Source organism: Budorcas taxicolor, chromosome 3, assembly GCF_023091745.1.
Source record: "Budorcas taxicolor isolate Tak-1 chromosome 3, Takin1.1, whole genome shotgun sequence".
NCBI lineage: Eukaryota > Metazoa > Chordata > Mammalia > Artiodactyla > Bovidae > Budorcas > Budorcas taxicolor.
In genome coordinates this window covers 15755860-15783160 of record NC_068912.1, presented here as the reverse complement: position 1 = coordinate 15783160, position 27301 = coordinate 15755860, and the positions used below count along the sequence as shown (strand labels likewise).

Here is a 27301-nt window from a genome sequence, read left to right as displayed (position 1 = left end):
CTGTTGGATGGCCAGTGCTTAATTGGATACAGACTATCCAGGCCTGCATGAGACAGAGAAAGGGAGGGAGTGCCCTGGAAGGAAACTGGATGGCAGATGTGGCCTGGGGTAGGGAGGATTGGGAGTAGAAAAGACTCAGATGTGGGGCTGCAGGAGGGAGTGGAGAGGGGCGGGTCCTGGGCTGGCTTGGTCAGAGGAGGAGGGGGACCTCAGGTTACGGTCAGCACCCGCATGATGTTGGTATAGCCAGAGCCTGGTCGCCAGCCTGTCACCACAATCACCAGGTCCCCAGAATGGAGGAAGCCACGGAGCTTTCCTGGAGGGGAGGAAGGAGAGAAGATGATACTCAGCCACTGAGGGACCCAGGCCAGCTCTGTAAAGAGAACCAGCCACCACCCTTCACCGCCTCCCTCAAGGGCACCCATAAGGAAGGAGGGGCCTGAGGCAAACTGTACAGTGTGCCCCACAGGGGGCACTGCAGGGAATGCGACCACTGTAGGAGGTGCGAGCTGCAGCTGTGCCCATGGGGTGCCATGGGGCGTGTGGCTGAGCAGCAAGTCTCTCCACCTGCGTGGCTGTGCACACGGAAAGGGGGAGTGTGAGCATGTGCTGTGCTCAGTCGCTCAGTCATGTCAACTTCTTTGAGACCCCTAGGGACTGTAGCCTGCCAGGCCCCTCTGTCCATGGGGATTCTCCAGGCAAGAATACTGGAGTGGGTTGCTATGTCCTCCTCCAGGGGATTTTCCCAACCCAGAGATTGAACCTAGGTCTCCCGCATTGCAGGCAGATTCTTTACTGTCTGAGCCACCAGCAAGGCCCAAGAATACTGGGGTGGGTAGCCTATCTCTTCTTCAGGGGATCTTCCCTGCCCAGGAATCAAACCAGGGTCTCCTGCCTCGCAGGCAGATTCTTTACCAGCTGAGCTACCAGGGAAGCCCAGGGTATAAGCATAGCAACTGTCAATTCGATTTCAGTTGCAGCTGCAGGGCCCTGGCTCCCTCTTTCTCCTCTCCTCTCTTGCTCCTTGTGTCATGCCCAGCTCCAGCCACCTGGTGGAGGCAGCAGCTGTGCCGGCCACTTAGGGATGCCCTGGTCCCTGCCCTCGCTCCTTCTGCCCTCTCTCAGCATGTTCCCCCCACCCTTGGAGACTCAAGTATCTCAGTCTTAGTGAATCTCACAGAGAACACCTGGGACCAGAGGAGAGAGGCAAGACCCTTTGGGTGAGTGTAGGAAGTGGGGTTGGAGGACTCAGGATCCAAATCCAGGGGAGGGTGGGAGGGAGCCAGGGGGCTCACCACTGTCGATGCCAAATTGGACCCGGCGGTCCACATCGTCGGCCCAGATGTCCTCTGGAGGTTCACGGTAGAGCACAGGGAAGACTCCTCGGCACAGGTGGGCCTGGCGGGCAGCTTGAGCAGAGCGGGTGACTGCAATGACTGCTGCCCGAGGTCGGTACCGAGACAGAAGCTGGGCTGAGCTGAAGGAGGCAGACAAGGTCAGTCCAGAATATTGGAAGAGTGTTGGGTTCAGGTTCCAGGTGCCACCAATAAGCTGTGTGACCCTAGGTAAGTCATCATATTTTTTCTGGGCCTTAGTTGTCTCACCCATAAAGTGGGTGTAAGAATACCTGCCTTTCTGACCACATGGGGAAACTATGAGATGACTAAAAAAAAATCTATCAAATGAGATGAGAAACCTCTTTGAAAAACAGAAAACCCTTCTGGGAATGCATCTTTATATAGTATTTAACTTAAAAAATGTTTCTTGTTAATCCTCATGACCCTGTGAGCAAGTGGAGGAGTATTACAGAACCTGGGTGACCTACCCAAGATATCATAGCTAAGTTTCAGAGTGAAGATTTGAACTCAGACCTTCTGGAGCCTTCTGTAATACCCCAGCATTGCAAAGCTTTGTGGGCTAAATGCAGAGGGCCTGTTTCTGAGCCCTGGAAGCCCAGATGGCCTGCAAGTCAGTGCACCCAGTGATGCCCCCTTGCCCTCCCAACCCCTTGAGGAGATAGGCACAATTCCTGGTGTGCTCCAAGATCTGTCTCTCTAGGCTTCCAGCTCCCATAGCTGCCTCTCTTCTTACCCCAGAAAGGTCTCTGATGATGAGATAAAAGCCACGCTTGGGGCCCATCCCAGCCTGCCCTGGACCCAGAGCTCTGACCTGGTGTGGTCCCAGTGTGCTCCTCACCGGCCAGTGGTGGTCAGCACAATGATGGCACCAGCACCGCACTTGAAGGCAGCCTCCACAGCACCAATAGCGGTGACCTCGGTGGGATCCCGGCTCAGTGGTGCTGCCCGCCGTAGCTCCTCAAAGAGCTGCCGGTGGTACACGGCAGCCTCTGCCTCCCGGGCAATCTGTGGGCACCAGGAGGTCAGGCTGGGCAAGGGTACTGGGATCTGGAAGGGGGGGTGGTTTTCCAGCCCATTTGCCTTGCATCCTGAGCTCCTACCGCATGCTGCATCTTCACAGCCTCCACAGGAAAGCTGCCTTTGGCAGTCTCCCCCGACAGCATGATACAGTCCGCCCCATCCAGAACGGCGTTGGCCACATCACTCGTCTCTGCCCGAGTCGGCCGGGGCTTAGTGATCATGCTCTCCAGCATCTGGGGGATATCTTGAGGTCAGAGCTGTAGGAGTCATATATGACTGGGGACCCTGCCCCGACTACGTCTCTGACATCCACTCTGAGGGCCCTGAAAACCAGAGTCACACTCACAAACTGTGTGATCCTGGCTGCTCTGTTTCCTCATCTGAAAACGGGGGTCACAGTAGGTCTTCATAGCTTTGTTGTTTAAGGGTCAAACATTGGACAGCAAAACGTGCTAGAGAACTAAGGTGTGCGTATTCACCCTCAGTGTCCCCAGACTCATAGAGGGCCCTGCCCCCAGGGCTCATGGCAGACCTGTGTAGCACAGACAACGGGCTTTCCCGCCAAGTTGCAACGGCCGATCATCATCTTCTGAGCCAGGAAAACCTTCTCGGCCGGGATCTCAATGCCCAGGTCACCCCGGGCCACCATAATGCCGTCGCTCACCGCCAGGATTTCATCGAACCTGGGTGGTTGGGGAAGTCAGGGCTGGGAAAGACCCAAGAGAAGCCAGAGAGAGGCAGGCAGGGAAAGAGGAGGGAGACGGGGATGCGTAGGGCCTGATGGGAACAAAGACCAAGTCTCACTTTTTTACGCCCTCGTGGTTCTCGATTTTGCTAACGATCTTGATGCCCTGTCCTTCCGGCCCCAGAGCAGCCCGGACGGCAGCCACGTCGCTGGCTTTCCGCACGAAAGAGGCAAAGATGATGTCCACGCCCTGCTCCACCCCGAAGCGCAGGTCCTGGACATCTTGCTCGGACAGCCCGGGCAGGTCCACCTCGACGCCTGGCAAGTTCACGCCCTTCCGACTGCCCAGGACACCGCCGTTCTCCACTTCGGTCTCTAGCCCTTTTGGACCTGCGGGTATGGAAAGAATCCACCTAGGTTAGGGGTGAGGCCGGGGCATAGTCACAGCAGTGAGAACACCAGGCTTGGACCGCAAGAAAACGGAATGATGTCTTATTTGTTTCTTCATGCTCAGCCTGGGCTCTGCACCGAATAGCACAGGGTGGACGTCTGTGGAAGAAACTTCTAACCCGCCAATCCAGCCCCAGCCCAGGGTAGCCCAGGAGTCTGGATGCCAGGGACTCGGGAAGGTGTGGTGGGAGTGAAGGGCGAAGGCGGGACCGAAAGGAAGAGGGCCCACTGCGCAGGACCAGGGCTGGAGGCTCGTCCGCACCGATTTTCTTGACCACTAGGGAGATGAGCCCGTCGTCAATGTAGATCCGGCCCCCCACCGGCACGACTCGGGCGATACTGGGGTAGTCCACCCACACGGTGTTCGCGTCCCCGCGCGTCCGGAACTCTGGATCCACGGTCACCAGCACCCGGGAGCCCTTCACTATCTCCACTTCTGACGCCGGGCCCTAGGGGCGGGGCCAGAGGACCGCTGAGTTCGGCCTGTGGAGGTCAGGGCCGGCCCCTCCCAATGCTCCGCCCTACGGATAACTTCCTTCACGCCGCACCGTCCCCTTCGCCGTCCCCAGAACAGGGCTGGTCCCCTCTCACCCCTTGCAGGATCCCAGTGCGTATCTCTGGTCCCTTGGTGTCCAGGGCGATGGCCACGGGTCGGTAGCTGAGCGGAGAATTTGCAAAGCTCTCCACCGCCTCCCGGACGTTAGCGATGGACTCAGCATGGTACTGGGGACCAGAACAAAGCGAGGATTTCAGGGGAAGCTGGCCGGCACCTCGGGGCACCCTCTAGCCCCACCCGTCTCCCCGTGGTCCCGCCCTGAACCTCGTGGGAGCCGTGGGAGAAGTTGAGTCTCGCGATGTTCATCCCGGCCGCGATCATCTCCTTGAGGCGCTCCACGGAGCGAGATGCCGGCCCTGGAACCAGAGACCCGATTCAGACAACTTTCTCACCAAACCTGAGTGACAGCCGAACCCATCATCGCCCTTGGGGCTGCCCCAGGCTGCAGAAGGCCTGTCACTCGACCTTTGTCCCCTGACCCCACCCCTGCACACAGATCAGAGACTACTTTCCCTCCTCCAGCTAAGACCCGCCTCCTTGCACTGCAAGCCCCTAGAAGAGTGGGCTCAGCCCGGCCCTTGATGTTCCGTGCTGCAGCGTGGGGGAACCCCAGTGAATGAGAAGGGGATGGGTGCCAAGCTTTAGAGCCTCCTTCCTATTGGACTGAGGAGAGTTGAGTTCCATTCCTTCCCTGCTGGTAGGACAGCTGAGTAACTGAGACCCAGCTGACCAGCCTCTCCAGTCCCTCTCTAAGCCAGTTCTTCCACTTGCCTACTGGGTCTCCTTCTCACCCAATCAAATACAGATTCAGCAGTTCCCCCAGTTGTCTATGTCAGTGATGTTTTCCTTTTTGGTTAGATCATTCCCATCAGCATGTAAGCCTGGTATTATTTCATCCAACAACAATGAATTCTCCTAATTTCAGTTCCCCCTCTAGCTACACAGCCCTATTCCTTTGCTCACTGGCGCAGCAAAATTCATGACAAGAGTTATCTCTGTAAACCCCTCCCCCCTATTCTCCTTGTACCCACTCTCCATTACATCTGCTCTTGTCAAGGTCACCAACAACCTCTGTGTTGTTGCTAAATCTAGCGGTTAGTCCTCATCTTAGCTGGTCTGTCAACAGTATCTGACACACGTCCTTGCTATACACTTTGGCTTGGCCTCCAGGACACCACCCTCTCCTGGTTTACTTCCACCTCACTGGCTGCCCCCTTTCAGCCTTAGCTCCCATTAGATGACCATTCCTCCTCTCTCATTTTACTTTCACTCCCTTGGTAGTCTCAACTAGTTTCATACCATCAGTATGTCAACAACTTCACATACCATCAGTATGTCAACAACTTCCAAATTTACATCTCCCGTTTAGACCCCTCTCCCAAAACCAGAGTTGTGTATCTGATTGCCTACTCTATACCACACTTGCATGTCTAATATGTGTAATCAAACTCAACAAGCCCCAAACTGAACTGATCTCTCCTCTAAACATTTCCACCACAGTCTCTCCTGCTCAGTTGATAATGGATTCTTCTAGCTCCTCACACCAAAAAACTGGGACTAGTCCTTGACTCCTTTCTCACCCCACCCCCACCCCATATCCAATCCATCATATCCTGTTGGCACTACCTTCAAAATACATTCAGAATATTGTCCCTTCTCAGCAGCTCCACTGCCACCACGTGGTCTAAACCAGATATACTGCAGGAGCAGCTTCGGCGCTCACCCCAACCCCCAACCCCAATCTACTTTCAATATAGCAGCCAGGGCAGTTCTGTTAAGACCTAAGTAACAGCATGTAACTCCTGCTCAAAACTCTATAGTTTCAGTTTCGCACTACACTTGGAGTGAAACGCAACTCGAATTCTAAAAATGGCCTACTAAACCCTCCTTTATCTTCCCCTTCCTCCAACCTCTTCATTTTTGCTGCTCTTCCCCTTGGTGGTTTCCAGCCTCCTTGACTTAGGGCCTTGGCAGTGACTCTTCCCTTTGCCTAGAACTCTCTTCCCTCAGACATTGCTCACATCTAATTTTCTCAACAATGGCTACCCTGACTCCCTATTAGGACTGCCACCTCCCTCCTGCCCTTGCATTAGCCCCTTACCATGTATGATTTTTCTTTTTTTCCCTCATACTACTTATCAGTTTCTAATATACTAAAAATTTTCTGTATTTTTTAAATAACTTATTATATTTATTATTGTCCCACCCAGCTAGTGTCAGCTCCCCAAGAGTAGGGATCTTTGTCTGTTTTTTTCTTTTTTAATATTTATTTATTTGGCTGTGCTGGGTCTTAGTTGTGGCATGTGGGTTCTAGTTTCTTGACCAGGGATTGAACCTGGGCTTCCTGCATTGGGAGCATGGAGTCTTAGCCACTGGACCACCAGGGAAGTCTCTTTTTAAAAAAATAATTATTTTTACTTATTTGGCTATGCTGTGCAGGTGGGATCTACTTCCCCAGCTAGGGATAGAACCTGGGCCCTCTGCGGTGGAAGCATGGAATCCTAACGAGAGAAATCCCTGTCTGTTTATTTCATTTCACTGACCTACTCCCAGGACCCAGAAGCTTATCTACCAAGCACTCAACAAATATTTGTTGGGCTTCTGAAGTTGTCCAGTGGTTAAGAATCTCCCTTGCAATCCAGGGGACACCGGTTTGATTCCTGATCCAGGAAGATCCCACATGTTTCAGGGTAACTAAGCCTGAGCAGCACAACTACCAAGCCTTGTTCTGGAGACTCCAAGCTGCAGATACTGAGCCCACTTCTAGAGCCCATGCTCTACAAGAGAAGCCACCGCAATGAGGAAGCCTGCACACCACAACCAGAGAGTGGCCCCTGCCCTCAGCTGTTAGAGAAAACCCTCTTGCAGCAATGACCTCGTGCATCCATAAATAAATAAAATTTTAAAATATATATTTATTTATTTATTTATCCCTCAATCAAACCAGGAGAAGTCTCAAAGAACACAAAAGATGAGGCAGCACATTGAGAAAAACACACGAGGCCCTGCGACGCTGCAGCGGGGGTGGGGTTGCTTACCGATCGTGGCGATGATACTGGTACTGCGAGCGACCACAGGCTCAGAGTCGATGTCCAGCAGGCACAGATGTTCCAGGAAGGTGTCTGCCATAGCGGCCGGCAGCTGCTGCCACTGGAAGAAGGAAATGCTCAGCTCCTGAGTCATCTGGGCTACACTAGCCCACTGCAGGTACCCTGCTGGTCCTGCAGTAAAAAGGGGCTGTGTGGGCACCTGCTTCTGGTCCCCATCCTTTCATCTCAGTGCACTTTCTATTCCTTCCCTCAGTTCTCCAGTTTGTTGAGTCTTCTGAGCTGGGCATTATGTATACATTATCTTATTTAGTCACCAGCATGCTAGTAAGCAGGTATTGTTATATGTTCTGTAATTATCCCCATTTTCTAGGTAAGGAAACAGAGGCTGAGAAAGGTTAGATCAGTTGCCCAAGGTTGTATAGCTTCTAATTAACAAAGATAAGATTCCCATTTAGGTCTGACCAACTCCAGGCTCAAATTCTTGATCACCTAGCTATCCGGTCCCTCACAATGTCAGACTTCTTGCTCTTTAGCTGCTGACTTCTCTCAGCCTCAGCCCCCTTTGATATCTAGTTCACAGTGGCCCTTCATTTCCAGGCTGAGAATCACCCAGTTCCCTTTCCTAAGGTTCCCGTCTTCTTCCCTCCAGCCTCTGGCAATTGACTGGCTTCCCACTCCCTCCTTTGAGTTTCCTCAGCCCCTTCAGTGCTCCTCCAGGTCCTGAAGTCTCCGTAGCTTGCCCGAGCCCAGCTCAGAGGAAGAGGAGCCCCAGTGCCAGCCACACCTTCCATGCCACTGCACACCTGCCTGTCTCTGGGGATCTGCTCCACGCTGTTAACTGTGGGAGGCAGGAGGCCAGCGGGTGGGGAATCAGCTCTGTATCCTGGTTAAAGTGTCACTGGAAGTTCTGTGCACCAGGGGCCAGAGTCCAGTAGTCATGGGAATGCCCCTTGGCTCCCAGGCTGCAAGCTCCTCTCTGCCCTGTCTATTGGGGTTGGGAGAAGAGGCCCAGACTGGGGTCTATAAATTAACATGGAGGAGACTCTGAACAGATCTTCCCCAAATACCTCCTAGCCAGCAACATATTGGACCATTTGTCCTCCCACCCACACCTGATTCCTACTTTCATTTCTCCCCTTCTCTTTAATGGCATCTGATGCCCCTTCTTACCTCCTAGAACCCCAGTCAGGATGGACTTCACTACATCCTGTTGGGACTTAGAAATCCATGACCAGAGCCAGTTGGGGAGCATGTTCTTCTGCACTGACACACTTCAAAATTCGGAGCTGGAGCCTCCCGGACTGTGGAGAGAGAAGGGGGAGAGGATAACAAAACTGCTGGTCTTATCAAAAGCAGCCAGAAAAAAGAAAAGGGACACACCCAGTGGGCCACCCCTACCCCCACTCAGAGTCCCTCGCCTGGACCTGCTGGCTCTCTGCCCCTGTCCTCTGGCATTTCCGCCCTTCTCTCATCCATTTTTCCTGATAAATTTTTAATCCATCCATTCTGTCTGGCCATCAACCTGAACAGAGATTTTTTTTTTTTTTGCCAGTAATATGGTCCCTTTGAGGGGGTTCCCTGGTAGCTCAGCTGGTAAAGAATCCACTTGCAGTGTGGGAGACCTGGGTTCAATTCCTGGATTGGGAAGATCCCCTGGAGAAGGAAATGGCTACTCACCCCAGTATTCTGGCCTGGAGAATTCCATGGACCGCATAGTCCATGGGATCGCAGAGAGTCAGACACAACTGAGCGACTCTCTCTTTCACTATGGTCCCTTTGTACTTTACTGAAGTTAGCCCTAGATGAATCTAGGAAGCAGGGTATCTAGGGTAGGGGCTGGAGGTTGAAGAAAGGGGATGGGGGACATTTTGATCATGCAGTGAGATTCCCTAGAAGGGCTCTGATAGCATCATTGTCATTCTCACATCGGCTCCTGTCTGCTTGATGACCATTTGGAATATTTGTTGAGCACCTACTCTGTGCCAGGTCCTAAGGATGCATTGGTAAGCAAAACAGAGCCCAACAGAGCCTTCTACGGAATTTTTAGTATGGAGATGAGACAGACTATAAACAAGTGTTAAGCAGATAAATATATAACTACATACTTTGTAAATTCTATGAAGAAACGGATCATGGTGCTGGAACAGAGAAGCCTGTGAGGAGAAGGGGATGTGTTTTAGATGAGGTGGTTGGGAAAAGCCACTTTGATGTGATCTTACATTTTTGATGATATTTATTTATTTGGCTATGCCAGGTCTTAGTTGCAGCATGCAGGATCTAGTTCCCTGACCAGAGATCGAACCTGGGCCCCCGGCACTGACAGCATGGAATCTTAACCACTGGACCTCCAGGGAAGTCCCTGAAGTGATCATATTTAAGCTGAGATTTGGGGGAGGAGAAAGAACCAGTGGGGACAATTTGGCACAAGGAGTTTTCTGTGGGGTTGGAAAATAACATATGCCGAGACTCTGAGGAAGGAAAAGCCTGGTGCTAGCGAGGGCAAGCTGCAGTGAGAGTAGAGGCGCACGGTCCCTGTGAAACTGGAGACAGAAGCAGGGCCTTGGAGGGCACTGGGCTCATCCAGGAGGGTGGCGGTCAACTGATGCTTTGGAGACCAGACAGTAGGTGAAGAGGGACCAGTGAGGCGTTTTAGGGGAAGTCGAGGTGGGAGGGCTAGCATAGCGGCAGTGGAGATGAAGAGTGGGAACCAGACCTGAGATGTGTGTTGGGGAAGAGCAGACCGAGTGGAATGATGGTGCCATGCGGGGAGAGACAGAGCAAGGCTCCCAGACCCAAAGGATGGCACTGAGGGACTCTGGCTTGAGCAGTTAGGTAAGGAAGGGAAGAGCGGTTTGCAGGGGAAAGCATTCAAGGTCTCTGTTTTAGATAGGAACCCGCCTGCCAATGAAGGAAACTTAAGAGACGTGGGTTCGATCCCTGGGTCGGGAAGATCCTCTGGAAGAGGGCATGGCAATGCACTCCAGTCTTCTTGCCTGGAGAATCTCATGGACAGAAGAGCCTGGCCACTGCAGTCCATAGCGTTGCTATAAATTAACATGGAGGAGACTGTGAACACAGATCCTCCCCAAATACCTCCTAGCCAGCAGCAAATATGACCATTTGTCCTCCCACCCACACCTGATTCCTACTTTCATTTCTCCCCTTCTCTTTAATGGCATCTGATGCCCCTTCTTACCTCCTGGAGCCGCAATCAGGATGGACTTCACTACATCCTGCTGGGACTTAGAAATCCATGACCAGAGCCAGTTGGGGAACATGTTCTTCTGCACTGACACGCTTCAAAATTCAGAGCTGGAGCCTCCCGGATTGTGGAGAGAGAAGGGGGAGAGGATAACGAAACTGCTGGTCTTATCAAAAGGAACCGGACATGACTGAACTGACTTAGGAGGCACACAAGTTTGCCATGTCAGTTCATCATTAAAATCGACAGGCAGACCATTGAATCTGTTCACTGAGCACACAGCATGTGCTGGTACAACATGCAAGGCCTCATACACATCCTCACCTTTTATCATCATGACAACCTAGAAGCAAGGTGGGACGAATAGCCTGGTTTGTTTTATTTTACGTTAGTTTGGCTGCATGTGCGGCTAGTGGGATCTTATTTCTGCGACCAGGGATTGAACCCAGGCCCTAGCAGTGAAAGCACAGAGTCCTAACCACTGGACTGCCAGAGAATTCCCCTAATAGCCTGTTTTACCAATGACGGAACTCAGGCTGGCAGGGTGTGAGGGACTTCTGTTGCCACTCCGCATCCTTTCTTTAGCCTTTCCACTCTGCTCTGCAGCCAGGAGGCCCAAGGCCTTGTCCCGTGACTTCTGTAGGGGTTGGCTGGAGAGTGGCGCTGACCGACGAGGTAGAGGAGAGTAAGTCTGGGTGTGTCCCTGCCCTCCTTCTGCGGGGTTGCTGTAGATCACAGCACCTGCCGTCTGCTTTCTGGGCGGCCCTCTCTCTCCAGATTCTAGGAACCATGCTCCCTCCATCTCCTGGGCCCCCGAGGGCAGTAACTAAGCCGCTGCTACTAGCTTGCGGGTAATGCACTCACTATTCCTTGTGGTTCACCAATGCTCTACCCATACCTTTGCACATAATCCTCTTACGAAACAGTCATTGAATTATCCAACTTGAGAAAGGCTTTGGTCTGACACACTTGCCTGGAGCTAAAAATCTTGCCACTGATTTTTAGCTGGGCCAACCACTCCAGAGAGTGTAGTTCTAGAGTCTGAGTAGTGTAACCATTTAAGCTCTATTCCTTCCCTTTCAGCACTGTTTCTGGAAGAAAAGGAGAGAAGCTTCAGACCTTGACTGGAAAAGAAAGAAGATGGACAGGAGGAAGGACTTCCCCAGGGGGAATGGCCCTGGAGCCCTAGGCTCTATCTACAGAAGACAGAACAGACAAAAACGCACCACAGCTGTTACTAGCGTGAGCATAACATAACAGACCTGGGAATTCGGGCCTTGTGCTTGGGGGTTGGAGAGAGACATTAAGTTCGACCTGGCAATTTCGAACTGAGTCCAGGACCAGTTGGGAGGACCAACAGGAGGTGGGGCTCGGTGTCCCAAGGCAGCCCCTGTCCTATCCAGCCGACGGACAGACGCCTTGCCTTAAAATCAGGCCACAGAGGAAGAGCAGTCTGGCTGACCCTGGGTCCATAAGTAACCATGTGAGAGATGGCCTGCCCTTTGTCATGAGGTTGGGCAGCTCTGAGTAGGAGGCCTGTGGGTGAGAAATCTGGGAGAAGGACTTTAGGCCCCCAGGATCCAAACAGAATGGGTGTACCTAACTTTGTCAGATGGGACCCTTCCCCACCCCCTGACACCTTCCAACATATACAGGCCTCTCATGTGACATCAAACATGCACACACGCATGGATGGGCCACCATGTGCCCTGTCCCGTGCAGACTTCAGCTCCCTGCCCAGACAGGAGAGGGACAGGGATGTCAGCAGTAAGGTTTAATAAAGTGTGTGTGTCAGGCAGGGTGATGGAGCTGCGTCCAGGAGGGAGGGCACCAGGAGAGGGACTGAGCGATGCTGGCCAGGGAGGTCAGGGTGGTTTCATAGAGGTGATACCAGAGCTGTACAGTCAAGGACAGAGATTGCCCGCACACATGTACACAAACACACCCATTTCACCCATGCACACCCCCCCCCCCCAGCTCTAACACACAGAGTCAGCACTCTGCTAGCGCACAGGCATACAGCAGACTCACAAAGATTCAGACACACTGGAACCTCACACACTTTTTCTTACACACACACACACACACACACACACACACACACAGTGTCTAGCCTTTGTCCCCAGCCACACGCGCGCGTGCACACACGCGCACACACACACACTGTCTAGGTGCCTTTATTCTGCCAACCAGAGAACACCGCCCGCCTCATCCGATAAAAGGCTCCCAGCAGGCCTGCGAGGGGCGCCCGCGAGCCGCCCGCCGGGCACAAGGGCGAGGCTGGGGCCCCCGGGAGAAGGAGGTCCTTGGCCCGAGCCCCTGTCCCCACCCGGAGCCAAAGTGAGGCGGAGACTCTCTCAGCCTCGGTTTCGTCGCCTGCAAACCGAGATAATAAACCTTCCGGAGCTCTCCACGCGATAACGTACGGGGACTTGCTGTGAGCACTGCCGGAACAGAGAGCACCGAAATATTGCTCTTGTTCTCCGGCAAACGTGATGACTTCTCTGCCTCTGTAGTCAGCAGAATTTCGGGGGTGGGCCCCTGCCTCTATTTCCTATTTCCCTGCACTATTTCCAGAAGTGCCGTCGAATTCGTCCAGAATGTATTTAGGTTTATTTTTATTTTGTTTTTGGCTGCTCTGGGTATCGGTTGCTCCCTGCGGGGTTTTCTCTCCTTTCGGTGAGCAGGCTTCTGGTTGCAGTGGCTTTGTCTTGCCGCGGGGCACCGGCTCTACGTCTCCCAGACTTCAGCAGTTGCAGCACGTGGGCTCACTAGCCCGTCGCTGCCTAGTTCCAGAGCACAGGCTCCGTAGTCGTGGCCCACGGGCTTAAGTCGCTGGGCAGCATGTGGGATCTTCCGGATCAGGGGTCGAACGTGTGTCTCCTGCACTGGCAGGCGGATTCTTTATCGCTGAGCTACCAGGGAAACCCTATTTAGGTTTATGTGTATAGATATTTACACGATGTTAAAATTCAAAGGTCAAGTCTTCCTTCACCTCCTTGCCCAGCCACTGAGTTCCCCTCAGCAGGTTACCAGATTTCTGAGCTTTCTGTGTGTTCTCCAAGAAATAGATGATGCAGGTACAAGCAATATATAATTGTTCCCTCTTTAAAAAATCAGTTAATTTATTAATTTTTTATTAATTGCTTTTGGCTGCACTGGGTCTTTTTTGCCGCGTGGCCTTTCTCCAGTTGTGGGGAGCAGGGCCGACTCTTCTCCCAGTATGCATGCTTCTCATTGAGGCGGCTTCTCTCGAGGAGCACAGGCTCTTGGCCAACGCGCTTCAGTAGTGGGGGCCCTTGGACTCTAGAGCATGGGCTCAGTAGATTGAACCCATGTTCCTTGCACTAGCAGGCAGATGTTTATCCACTGCACCACCAGGGAAGTCCCCAATTGTTCCTTTTTTATTCAAGTGGCAGTATGATACTCCCCATACTACTCTGAACATTATTTTTTTTCCCACTTCAAGTAGATCTTAGGCTTCTTGCCTCTGAAGAGAGGCCTCGATTTTGCTTACAGCTGTTGTAAGGGATTCACTGGCGTCCATGCATGGAACCCCTCATTTGCATAGGAGGATACTAGCCAGAGAGGAGTTACAGGGAGAGGCCAATCTGGGCCCCGGTCTCCTTTTTCTTTTGAAAAAAAGATGTGGAAAAATATACATAAGATAAAATTTACCCTTTTAACCATTTTGAGGCATATAATTCAGTGGTTTTAAGTACATTCACAATGTTGGACAACTACTGCTCTTTATTCCCCAAACTTTTGCATCAACTCAAACAGAAAAACTATACCAATTAAACAGTAACTCCCTACTCTTCCCTCTTCCCAATTCCTGGCAACAACTATTCTACTTTCTGGTTGTATGAATTGACTCTTCTAGGTACCCCCTATAAGTGGACTCATGCATTATTTTTCCTTTTGTGCCTGGGTTATTTCGATTAGTACAATGCCTTCAAGATTCATCCACGTGGTTTCATACATCAGACAGAATTCCCTTCTTTTTTAAGGCCAAATGATATTCCATCATATGTATATACCACACTGTTTATCCATTCCTCTGTTGATGGACCCTTGGGTTGTTGCTGTCTTTTGACTATTGGGCATAATGCTGCTATGAACATGAGTGTATGGGCCCAGGTCTTTGCCTCCTCCTCCTGGAGCCTTTTGTGAAGGCCTGTCCTATTTGGCCTAGGTCTCATGTTGCATTTGGGGTGGGGCAGAGGGTCCACTCTGGTGGGAGGATGGGTGAGTGGAAGAGCCATACATTGAGGCTTGGGGAGGAGGAGGTGGAGGCTGAGAAAAGAACGCTCTGCTTACCGCTAATGAGCCCCATCATGCTCGGAGTAAAGGCCAAAGTCCTTACAAGGCCTTGCTCCCTCCCAGTCCTCCTCCTGTGCTCAGTTGCTCAGTCGCGTCGGACTCTTTGCGACCCCACAGACTGTAGCCCGCCAGGCTCCTCTGTCCATGGTATTCTGCAGGCCAGAATACTGGAGGGGGTTGCCATGCCCTCCTCCAGGGGATCTTCCTGACCCAGGGATCGAACGCGAGTCTCTTACGTCTCTTGCATTGACAGGCGGGTTCTTTACCACTAGCGCCACCTGGGTAGCCCCCCAGTCCTCTTACTATCCCTTTAATCTTGTCTCACCCACCTCTTTGTTGTTTCTCAAACACGGGAAGTCAGTTCCTGCCTCAGAAAGGGCTGCTGCATTTGCTGTTCCCACCTCTATCTATGGAGAATGCCCTTCTTCTAGATAAGGAAGTAACACCTTGCTTATTGTGTGAGTGCTAAGTCACTTAGTTGTGTCTGACTCTTTGCGACCTCGTGGACTGTAGCCCTCCAAGCTCCTCTGTCCATGGGATTCTCCAGGCAAGAATAATGGAGTAGGTTGCCATGCTTTCCTCCAGGAGATCGTCCCCACCCAGGGGTAGAACCCGCGGCTCTGATTTCTCCTGCATTGGCAGGTGGATTCTTTACCACTCACCACCTGGGAAGCCCACCTCGCTTATTACTTCCTTCTGATTTCTTTTCATGTATCACCTTGCCAGTGAGGCCTTCCCTGATCACTCATTTAACACTGCAGTCCTCCCTTTCCTGCTTTACTCTCTTTCCCTCCTCAACTTTTATACATGTCACTTGTTAACTGTGTTTCCACCCCCCACAGAGGCTTCCCTAGTGGCTCAGTTGGTAAAGAATCTACATGCAGTGCAGGAGACCCAGGTCTGATGCCTTCATCGGGAAGATACGCATACCAGGGCAACCCACTCCAGTATTCTTGCCTGGAGAATTCCACAGACAGAGGATCCAGGCAGGCTACAGTCCATGGGATCGGAGTCTGACACGACTATGAGACCTTCACTTCAGCCCACCTAGAGAGTTCCAGGAAGACAGGAATTTTGTCTGTTTTGTCCTCTGCTTTACTCCTAGTGCCTGGCAGGTGCTCAATACATAACTGATGAATGAGGGGACCCAGCTGTCAGTGTGACTCAGAAGGGTCCAGCCACCCCAGCTGCTCTCCTGGGCTGCAGACCCTCACATCCAACAGTCCATCTCTTAGGAGAGGCCACACTCACTGGTCGGACCCTCTCCACCCTGCACCTTCTGCTACAGCCAAGCAACTTCTTCTTTTTTTTTTTTTTAATTTTTTTTATTTGGCTACACTGGGTCTTAGTTGCAGCATGTGGGCTCTAGTTCCCCTACCTGGGATCGAACCTGCGCCCCCTGCATTAGGAGCACAGAGTCCTAACCACTGGACCACCAGGGAGTCCCCAAGCAACTTCTTTTATAGCCCTTACCCTCACCCCATCCTACTCTGCCCCCTCAGCTCTCTCTCTGCATCTCAGTGAAACTGGAGGACTCTCACTACCCACAACTAACATCAACCAACAAAATCTCTCAATTCCAAACATTTTCCAAAGGCACCCTTCCTCCCAGGGACTGTGACCTGCTTCTGCTCATTAATTGCCCAGATTTTTCCTGCCTGGAGTCTCATCACTTGTAGGTCCCCATCTGCATGGGAGCCTCCCACTGCAGCCAAAGTTATCTAAAAACCAGGTCTGATCTGCCTGCTCTGATTGAGGACATCACTGATTCCTCAGGGCATGTAAAAGCCTTTACTATCTGGACCCTGATCACTTCTAACTCTATCCTCCAGTTCTCCACCCCTCCGTCCATGCCAGAATCCTTGCACTTCCTCTCAGTGTCTTGCCTTTGCGCACATGGTTTCCTACACCTTCCCTATTTTCTCTGCTAAATCAAATTCCTATTCAACTATCTAGATTTCACCAGCTCTCCAGCATCACTAGATGGGCTTTCTTGTTTCCTTCTTCCATTCAGTTAAATTTAAAACACAATCAGGAGCTACTGAAACCATTAGGTTTGGCACTAGTAAAGTGGGGCAAAAGACCCGTGTGCCTCAAGATAGAACAGGAATGAGTATATGCCTCAGAAGAACTCTGATTCTAATGAAGCCTCCAACCTAACTACTAATTTATAGGAAATAGAGGCAAGAATTAAACAAAGACTTGAGGATGCCATCAGCTAAATCCAGATATAGGCAATTCTGCAAACAAATGACCTGATGTTATCAACAATTAGATAGCATGGAAAAAGGGGTGAAGGAGGAAGCATTTACTTAAAAATGACTTTATACACATACCAGCCAAATGCCATGAGTAGACCTGATTTGGATTCTGATTCGATCAAACCAATTGCAAAAGATACCTTGGAGACAATTCAGGAAATTTGAACATGAGTTGGGCATTAGGCAATATTAAGGAATTACCATTAATTTTGTGTGTTGTGTTAAAAAATTCCTTATGTATTAGAAATATATCTGGAAATGTTTGTTGGTATGATAATATTAATGGTGGGGATTTGATTAAAAATATTCCAGCAAAGGAAGGTGGTTTGTAGAGGGAGAAGAAGAGGGAGGTAGTTTAACAAAATCAGATGAACAGAATGTTGGCAATTGTGAAATCTGAGTGACAGTTACCTGAGGGTTTATTAGAATACTGTATTTCTCATGCTTGTTCAGTTCAGTTCAGTTCAGTCGCTCAGTCGTGTCTGACTCTTTGCGACCCCATGAATCGCAGCACTCCAGGCCTCCCTGTCCATCACCAACTCCCGGAGTTCACTCAAACTCATGTCCATCGAGTCAGTGATGCCATCTAGCCATCTCACCCTCTGTCGTCCCCTTCTCCTCCTGCCCCCAATCCCTCCCAGCATCAGAGTCTTTTCCAATGAGTCAACTCTTCGCATGAGGTGGCCAAAGTACTGGAGTTTCAGCTTCAGCATCATTCCCTCCAAAGAAATCCCAGGGTTGATCTCCTTTAGAATGGACTAGTTGGATCTCCTTGCAGTCCAAGGGACTCTCAAGAGTCTTCTCCAACACCACAGTTCAAAAGCATCAATTCTTCGGCGCTCAGCTTTCTTCACAGTCCAACTCTCACATCCGTACATGACCACAGGAAAAATCACAGCCTTGACTAGACGGAGTAATCCAAGTCTATGCCCCAACCAGTAACGCTGAAGAAGCTGAAGTTGAATGGTTCTATGAAGACCTACAAGACCTTTTAGAATTAACACCCAAAAAAGATGTCCTTTTCATTATAGGGGACTGGAATGCAAAAGTAGGAAGTCAAGAAACAACTGGAGTAACAGGCAAATTTGGCCTTGGAATATGGAATGAAGCAGGGAAAAGACTAATAATAGTTTTGCCAAGAAAATGCACTGGTCATAGCAAACACCCTCTTCCAACAACACAAGAGAAGACGCTACACATGGACATCACCAGATGGTCAACACCAAAGTCAGATTGATTATATTCTTTGCAGCCAAAGATGGAGAAGCTCTATACAGTCAACAAAAACAAGACCAGGAGCTGACTGTGGCTCAGATCATGAACTCCTTATTGCCAAATTCAGACTGAAATTGAAGAAAGTAGGGAAAACCACTAGACCATTCAGGTATGACCTAAATCAAATCCCTCATACTTGTTACTATATGTTATTAAAAAAATCAGAATAAATTCCATGTAAGTTTATTGTTGGGGCAGATCCTGTGTTGTGCTCTGGGTGACAACAAGAAAGAAGTGTCCCCGTCCTGCAGAAGTTCCAAGCAGCGGAGAAGACAGATAAGAATCCAGCTGCTGACTGTATTCAGTGATCAGAGTTATGCCTCGGGTGAGCTCAGGGACCATAAGAAGACAGAGATAGCTAACCCAGTGAGGGAAGGTCTCCTAGAGGACTTAGATTTGTTTTTTTGTAACAAGAGACCACAAACCTGAGTTGGTAAAAAATTTGTTCAGGTTTTTCCACAAGCTGTTAAAGAAAAACCCAAATGAGGGTACTTCCGAGGGGGTCCAGTGGTTAGGAATCTGCCTTGCAATGCAGAGGACACAGGTTCTATCCCTGGTCAGGAACCTAAGATTCTACATGCCACAGAGAAACTAAGCCTGCACACTGCGACTACTGAGCCTGGGTGCTCTAGAACCTGTGTGTCATACTAGCGAGTGTGCCGTACTAGCGAGTGTGCCGTACTAGAGAGTCCGTGCACTGCCATGAAAGGTCTTGTATGATGCATAAGACCTGATGCAGCAAATAAAGTAAAAATAAACTTTCTAAAAAAGAAGAAAAACCTGAGCGAACTTTTTGGCCAACTCCATATAACAGCTATGCCAATACTACCCTAGTGTCCTGGGATGCAGCTGAAAGCTGGAGCATTTGCTCTCAGCTACATGAGGAAGAAGGGCTGCTGCCAACCCGTGAGATACATATTATCTCCAATTGAAGGAGGAGAAAAATAACCTTCACAGAATTTAGATAATAAATCCCAAATGATACAACTAGTGAAGATTGAAAGTAGGGTTCGAACCCAGGCCTAGTTGACTGCAAAGCTGTGTTCTGTCTGAGTACTTCAGACTTCCTGATGACTGAGGCAGGGGTGGCTCTGACACTTTCTCTTTTCCCAGGGTCCTAGAGCCATTTAGGAGACCTTGGCCTTCAAGCTGCTAAGTGTTGCCCAGTGGGGGTTAGGCTGGGCCTGCTGCTGCTGCTGCTGCTAAGTTGCTTCAGTCGTGTCCGACTCTGTGCGACCCCATAGACAGCAGCCCACCAGGCTTCCCCGTCCCTGGGATTCTCCAGGCAAGAACACTGCAGTGGGCTGCCATTTCCTTCTCCAATGCCTAGGAGAGCCCATTCTATTATTTTCTTCTATTTCCTTGCATTATTCACTTAAATAGACTTTCTTATCTTTCCTTGCAATTCTTTGGAACTCTGCGTTCAGATGGGTATATCTTTTCTTCTCTCCTTTGCCTTTTGCTTCTCTTCTTTTCTCAGCTATTTGTGAGGCCTCTTCAGACAACCATTCTGTATTTTTACATTTCTTTTTCTTAGGGATGGTTTTGATCACTGCCTCCTGTACAATGTTACGAACTTCTGTCCATAGTTCTTCAGGCACTCTATCCGATCTAATCCCTCGAATCTATTTTTCACTTCCACTGTATAATCATAAGGGATTTGATTTAGGCCATACCTGAATGACCTAGTGGTTTTCCTTACGTTCTTCAATGTAAGTCTGAATTTTACAGTAAGGAGTTCATGATGTGAGAAATAGATTTAAGGGACTAGATCTGATAGAGGGCCTGATGAACTATGGACAGAGGTTCGTGACATTGTACAGGAGACAGGGATCAAGACCATCCCCAAGAAAAAAAAATGCAAGAAAGCAAAACGGCTGTCTGAGGAGGCCTTACAAATAGCTGTGAAAAGAAGGAAGCGAAAAGAAAAGGAGAAAAGGAAAGACATACCCATTTGAATGCAGAGTTACAAAGAATAGCAAGGAGAGATAAGAAAGCCTTCCTCAGCGATCAATGCAAAGAAATAGAGGAAAACAATAGAATGGGAAAGACTAGAGATCTCTTCAAGAAAATTAGAGATACCAAGGGAACATTTCATGCAGATGGGCTCGATAAAGGACAGAAATGGTCTGGACCTAACAGAAGCAGAAGATATTAAGAAGAGGTGGCAAGAATACACGGAAGAACTGTACAAAAAAGATCTTCATGACCCAGATAATCACGATGGTGTGATCACTCACCTAGAGCCAGACATCCTGGAATGTGAAGTCAAGGGGGCCTTAGGAAGCATCACTATGAACAAAGCTAGTGGAGGTGATGGAATTCCAGCTGAGCTATTTCAAATCCTGAAAGATGATGCTGTGAAAGTGCTGCAATCAATATGCCAGCAAATTTGGAAAACTCAGCAGTGGCCATGGGACTGGAAAAGGTCAGTTTTCATTCCAATCCCAAAGAAAGGTAATGCCAAAGAATGCTCAAACTACTGCACAATTGCACTCATCTCACACGCTAGTAAAGTAATACTTAAAATTCTCCAAGCCAGGCTTCAGCAATACATGAATCATGAACTTCCAGAAGGTCAAGCTGGTTTTAGAAAAGGCAGAGGAACCAGAGATCAAATTGCCAACACCTGCTGGATCATCGAAAGATCAAGAGAATTCCAGAAAAACATCTATTTCTGCTTTATTGACTATGCCAAAGCCTTTGACTGTGTGGATCACAATAAACTATGGAAAATTCTGAAAGAGATGGGAATACCAGACCACTTGAACTGCCTCTTGAGAAACCTATATGCAGGCCAGGAAGCAACAGTTAGAACTGGACATGGAACAACAGACTGGTTCCAAATAGGAAAAGGAGTACGTCAAGGCTGTATACTTCACCCTGCTTATTTAACTTGTATGCAGAGTACATCATGAGAAACACTGGGCTGGAAGAAGCACAAGCTGGAATCAAGATTGCCAGGAGAAATATCAATAACCTCAGATATGCAGTTGACACCCCCCTTATGGCAGAAAGTGAAGAGGAACTAAAAAGCCTCTTGATGAAAGTGAAAGAGGAGAGTGACAAAGTCGGCTTAAACCTCAACATTCAGAAAACGAAGCTCATGGCACCTGCAGTAGCACAGGGTTCAGTCTCCTCAAGGGCAGATGGCAAAGGCCTTTATTGCTGTTGTTCAGTGGCTGGCAAATGCTCCTGGCAAGTGCCAATTTGTAGTTGACTGTTCTTTGGACTTAGATGGACTTGAATACTTATAAAGACCTTTTCCTTGCTTTCTGCTGTTGATCCTCAACTCTGCCCTATAAGCTAATTAGATAAGGCACACATTTATCCTCTGAATCATTAATAACAAACACAGATGACATGAATCACACTGATATCCTCAATTAGCAGTTTGGAGCCCACTCGGAGATGTCACAGGGCTTGTTGAAGTTCACTCAGCTAGTTCGGGTGGAATCGCGACTTGCACCCAGGTGGCACTTAGACCCCGGGAGTTCCACTTTAGCTGGCAAGAACAGGGAAGACTGGAGCCTGGAACTGGCTTCCCTTCCTGGCCTGTTTCTTTCTTTTTAAAAAATAATATTTATTTTTGGCTGCACTGGGTTTTCGTTGCTGCCCATGGGTTTTCGCTGGTTGTGGTGAGTTGGGGCTAGTCTTCCTTGTGGTGTGCAGGCTTCTCATTGCTGTGGCTTCTCTTGTGGTGGAGCATGTGGGATCTTCCTGGACCAGGGATGGAACTTGTATCCCCTGCCTTGGGAGGTGGATTCTTAACCATTGGACCACCAGGGAAGTCCCCTGGCCTATTTCAATTGCTCTCTCTCAGGGTGAGTTAGCTGGCCCCTGAAACTTGACTCCCATCAGACCACAGAAGAGAAGCCAGATGGGAATTAAATGGGACTTTCTCCAGGAGTTCTCACTCCTCCTTTAGCACAGCATCTAGCAGGCTGTGCCCCTTCTTGAAGGGTCTTTGACCCAGCCTCCACAGGGCCCAGTGAGCCTCCTCGTTCTCCCTGAAGTCATCCCTTGCTGCCTGGACTGCGCTGGGCTTCCTGCTGCTCTTCTGCCTGTCTCTTATCTGTATCCTTTGTTAATGCCTCCCCCTCCTCACCCCAGCAGGCAAGGAGCAGAGCAGGAGAGCAGCGACCCAGGGCCTTGACAGGTAGGTGCTGACGGAAGGAAGACATGGCTCTAGGAAGGATCCACAGGCTCCTCAGAGGTGTCTGTGTTGAGACGTGCAGATTTAAAGGCAGCTGAGACACATTCTGGATGTGGCTCTGTCACTCTTGGCCTGGAAAGCTCTGACTGAGGTCCTCACATCAAGGGGGAAATTTTACAGGTGAGGGTTCAGTGAGATAAAAGATACGTGAAAGTACAGATATCAAATGCCAGTGACTTAATAGTCATTCCATAAAGTATTCGTGTAGAGAAGAAAAAAGGGAAGAAGGCTTTGCACATCTCAAATAGCCAGGCTGCCTATCAGGGATGGTCTCAACCTGGGCCCTTGTCTCCACTTTCTGGCTTTAAAATTTAATTTTCATTTTTTTATCTTTGGCTGCACTGAATCTTTGTTGCTGCACATGGGCTTTCTCTAGTTGCAGCGAGTGGGGACTGCTCCATGCAATGGCTTCCCTTGTTCCGAGGCATGGGCTCTAGAGTGCCAGCTCGGTAGTTGCGGCACGTGGGCTTAGTTGCCTTTCAGCATGTGGAACCCTCCCAGACCAGACCAGGGGGCGGACCCCTGCCCCCTGCAGTGGAAGTGTGGAGTCTTAACCGTTGGACTGCCTCAGTTCAGTTCAGTTCAGTGGCTCAGTCGTGTCCGACTCTCTGCGACCCCATGAACCGCAGCACACCAGGCCTCCCTGTCCATCAGCAACTCCCGGAGTTCACCCAAACCCATGTCCACTGAGTCGGTGATGCCATCCAACCTCTCATCCTCTGTCGTTCCCTTCTCCTCCTGTCCTCAATCTTTCCCAGCATCAGGGTCTTTTCCAATGAGTCAGCTCTTTGCATCAGGTAGCCAAAATATTGGAGTTTCAGCTTTAACATCATTCCTTCGAATGAACACCCAGGACTGATCTCCTTTAGGATGGACTGGTTGGATCTCCTTGCAGTCCAAGGGACTCTCAAGAGTCTTCTCCAACACCACAGTTCAAAAGCATCAGTTCTTCGGCGCTCAACCTTCTTCACAGTCCAACTCTCACATCCATACATGACCACTGGAAAAACCATAGCCTTGACTAGACGGACCTTAGTTGGCAAAGTAATGTCTCTGCGTTTGAATATGCTGTCTAGGTTGGTCATAACTTTCCTTCCAAGGAGTAAGCGTCTTTTAATTTCATGGCTGCGATCACCATCTGCAGTGATTTTGGAGCCCCAAAAAATAAAGTCTGACACTGTTTCCACTGTTTCCCCATCTATTTCCCATGAAGTGATGGGACCAGATGCCATGATCTTCGTTTTCCGAATGTTGAGCTTTAAGCCAACTTTTTCACTCTCCTCTTTCACTTTCATCAAGAGGCTTTTTAGTTCCTCTTCACTTTCTGCCATAAGGGTGGTGTCATCTGCATACCTGAGGTTATTGATAATTCTCCCGGCAATCTTGATTCCAGCTTGTGCTTCTTCCAGCCCAGTGTTTCTCATGATGTTACTCTGCCTAGGAAGTTCGTATTTTGTATTGTTTTCGGTCTCCATTCTCTTTTTTTTTCCCTTTCTTTTTTTGGATTATAGATGATATATGATGTGATAATTTCTGCTGTACAACAAAATGATTCACTTATACATTTATATTGCACTCATCTCACATGCTAGTAATGCTCAAAATTCTCCAAGCCAAGCTTCAGCAATACGTGAACCGTGAACTTCCAGATGTTCAAGCTGGTTTTAGAAAAGGCAGAGGAACCAGAGATCAAATTGCCAACATCCACTGGATCGTGGAAAAAGCAAGAGAGTTCCAGAAAAACATCTATTTCTGCTTTATTGACTATGCCAAAGCCTTTGACTGTGTGGATCACAATAAACTGGAAAATTCTGAAAGATATGGGAATATCAGACCACCTGACCTGCCTCTTGAGAAACCTATATGCAGGCCAGGAAGCAACAGTTAGAACTGACATGGAACAACAGACTGGTTCCAAATAGGAAAAGGAGTACGTAAAGGCTGTATATTGTCACCCTGCTTGTTTAACTTCTATGCAGAGTACATCATGAGAAACACTGGGCTGGAAGAAGCACAAGCTGGAATCAAGACTGCCGGGAGAATTATCAATAACCTCAGATATACAGATGACACCACCCTTATGGCAGAAAGTGAAGAGGAACTAAAAAGCCTCTTGATGAAAGTGAAAGAGGAGAGTGAAAAAGTTGGCTTAAAGCTCAACATTCAGAAAACGAAGATCATGGCATCTGGTCCCATCACTTCATGGCAAATAGATGGATAAACAGTGGAAACAGTGTCAGACTTTATTTTTTGGGGCTCCAAAATCACTGCAGATGGTGATCGCAGCCATGAAATTAAAAGACGCTTACTCCTTGGAAGGAAAGTTATGACCAACCTAGAGAGCATATTGAAAAGCAGAGACATTATTTTGCCAACAAACATTTGTCTAGTTAAGGCTATGGTTTTTCCAGTGGTCATGTATGGATGTGAGAATTGGACTGTGACGAAACCTAAATCCCGAAGAACTGATGCTTTTGAACTGTGGTGTTGGAGAAGACTCTTGAGAGTCCCTTGGACTGCAAGGAGATCCAACCAGTCCATTCTGAAGGACATCAGCCCTGGGATTTCTTTGGAAGGAATGATGCTAAAGCTGAAACACCAGTACTTTGGCCACCTCATGCGAAGAGTTGACTCATTGGAAAAGACTCTGATGCTGCGAGGGATTGAGGGCAGGAGGAAAAGGGAACGACAGAGGATGAGATGGCTGGATGGCATCACCGACTTGATGGACTTAAGTTTGAGTGAACTCCGGGAGTTGCTGATGGACAGGGAAACCTGGCGTGCTGGGATTCATGCGGTCAAAAAGAGTTGGACACGACTGAGCGACTGAACTGAACTGAACTGACTGACTGACCCTTATGTTATCTTCTATATTATGGTTTCAGTTTTTATATAATTACCCACGGTGGGTGGGTAAGCGGTGTGTGTGTGTAGGGGGTATGTGTAAGGGGTGTGTGTGTGTAAGGTGTGTATGTGTGTTTAAGGTGTGTGTGTGTTACCCATGATGTGTGGGTAAACTTGTATGTGTGTGGTACCCATGGTGGCTGGTAAAAGGTGTGTGTGTGTGTGTGTGTACAGGGTGTATGTATATGGGGGATGTGTGTGTTACCCTTGGTGGGTGTGTAAACTTTGTGTGTGTGTGTTACCCATGGTGGGTGGGTGAACTGTGTGTGTGTGTGTGTGTGTGTGTGTGAAGGGTATGTGTGTGTAAGGAGTGTGTGTGTACAGGGTGTATGTATATGGGGTGTGTGTGTGTACCCATGGTGTGGGTGAACTGTGTGTGTGTTACCCATGGTGGGTGGGTAAGCGGTGTGTGTGTGTAAGGGGTGTGTGTGTGTAAGGTGTGTATGTGTGTTTAAGGGGTGTCTGTGTACAGGGTGTGTGTGTGTGTTACCCATGATGTGTGGGTAAACTTGTATGTATGTGGTACCCATGGTGGCTGGTAAAAGGTGTGTGTGTGTGTGTGTGTGTGTGTGTGTGAAGGGTATGTGTGTGTAAGAAGTGTATGTGTACAGGGTGTATGTATATGGGGGGTGTGTGCGTTACCCATGGTGGGTGTGTAAACTTTGTGTGTGTGTGTTACCCATGGTGGGTGGGTGAACAGTGTGTGTGTGTGTGTGTGTGTGTGTGTGTGTGTTACCCATGGTGGGTGGGTAAACTGTGTGTGTGTGTGTGTTACCCATAGTGGGTGGGTAAACTGTGTGTGTGTTACCCATGGTGGGTGGGTAAACTCTGTGTGTGTGTGTGTTACCCATGGTGGGTGGGTGAACAGTGTGTGTGTGTGTGTGTGTGTGTGTGTGTTACCCATGGTGGGTGGGTGAACTGTGTGTGTGTGTGTGTTACCCATAGTGGGTGGGTAAACTGTGTGTGTGTTACCCATGGTGGGTGGGTGAACTGTGTGTGTGTGTGTGTGTGTGTGTGAAGGGTATGTGTGTGTAAGGAGTGTGTGTGTACAGGGTGTATGTATATGGGGTGTGTGTGTGTTACCCATGGTGGGTGGGTGAACAGTGTGTGTGTGTGTGTGTGTGTGTGTGTGTGTGTTACCCATGGTGGGTGGGTAAACTGTATGTGTTACCCATGGTGGGTGGGTGAACAGTGTGTGTGTGTGTGTGTGTGTGTGTGTGTGTGTGTGTTACCCATGGTGGGTGGGTGAACTGTGTGTGTGTGTGTGTTACCCATAGTGGGTGGGTAAACTGTGTGTGTGTTACCCATGGTGGGTGGGTGAACAGTGTGTGTGTGTGTGTGTGTGTGTGTGTGTGTGTGTGTGTTACCCATGGTGGGTGGGTAAACTGTGTGTGTGTGTGTGTTACCCATGGTGGGTGGGTGAACAGTGTGTGTGTGTGTGTGTGTGTGTGTTACCCATGGTGGGTGGGTCAAGTGTGTGTGTGTGTGTGTTACCCATAGTGGGTGGGTAAACTGTGTGTGTGTTACCCATGGTGGGTGGGTAAACTGTGTGTGTGTGTGTGTTACCCATGGTGGGTGGGTGAACAGTGTGTGTGTGTGTGTGTGTGTGTGTGTGTGTATGTGTTACCCATGGTGGGTGGGTGAACTGTGTGTGTGTGTGTGTTACCCATAGTGGGTGGGTGAACTGTGTGTGTGTTACCCATGGTGGGTGGGTAAACTCTGTGTGTGTGTGTGTGTGTGTGTGTGTGTTACTCATGGTGGGTGGGTAAACTGTATGTGTGTGTGTTGTCCACGGTGGGTGGATACACTGTGTGTGTGTTACCCACGGTGGGTGGGTAAACTGTGTGTGTGTACCTGTGTGTAGGGATAACAGTTCTGGTTTCTGCTTGAGTCTTCGCTTTGTTGAGCACTTAAAGCACTTTATATACTTTATATCACGGTGTTATCCTTTCAAAGAAGTCAATTGAGGCTCAGAAGTTATACGATTGGCCCAAGTTAGAC

General features: G+C 49.4%; 1 protein-coding gene across 1 annotated transcript; it reads right to left on the bottom strand.

Annotated features, from left to right (window-relative positions):
* Positions 1–209: 209 nt before the first annotated feature.
* Positions 210–10409, bottom strand: PKLR (pyruvate kinase L/R). Its single transcript, XM_052636625.1, has 11 exons — positions 10316–10409; positions 7108–7290; positions 4334–4425; positions 4105–4236; positions 3776–3962; positions 3183–3453; positions 2911–3061; positions 2459–2611; positions 2197–2363; positions 1296–1477; positions 210–316 (listed from the first exon to the last, which is right to left on the bottom strand). Exons 1-11 carry the CDS (start codon positions 10395–10397, stop codon positions 210–212), a joined length of 1707 nt encoding a protein of 568 aa, XP_052492585.1. The 5' UTR covers positions 10398–10409.
* Positions 10410–27301: the final 16892 nt, after the last annotated feature.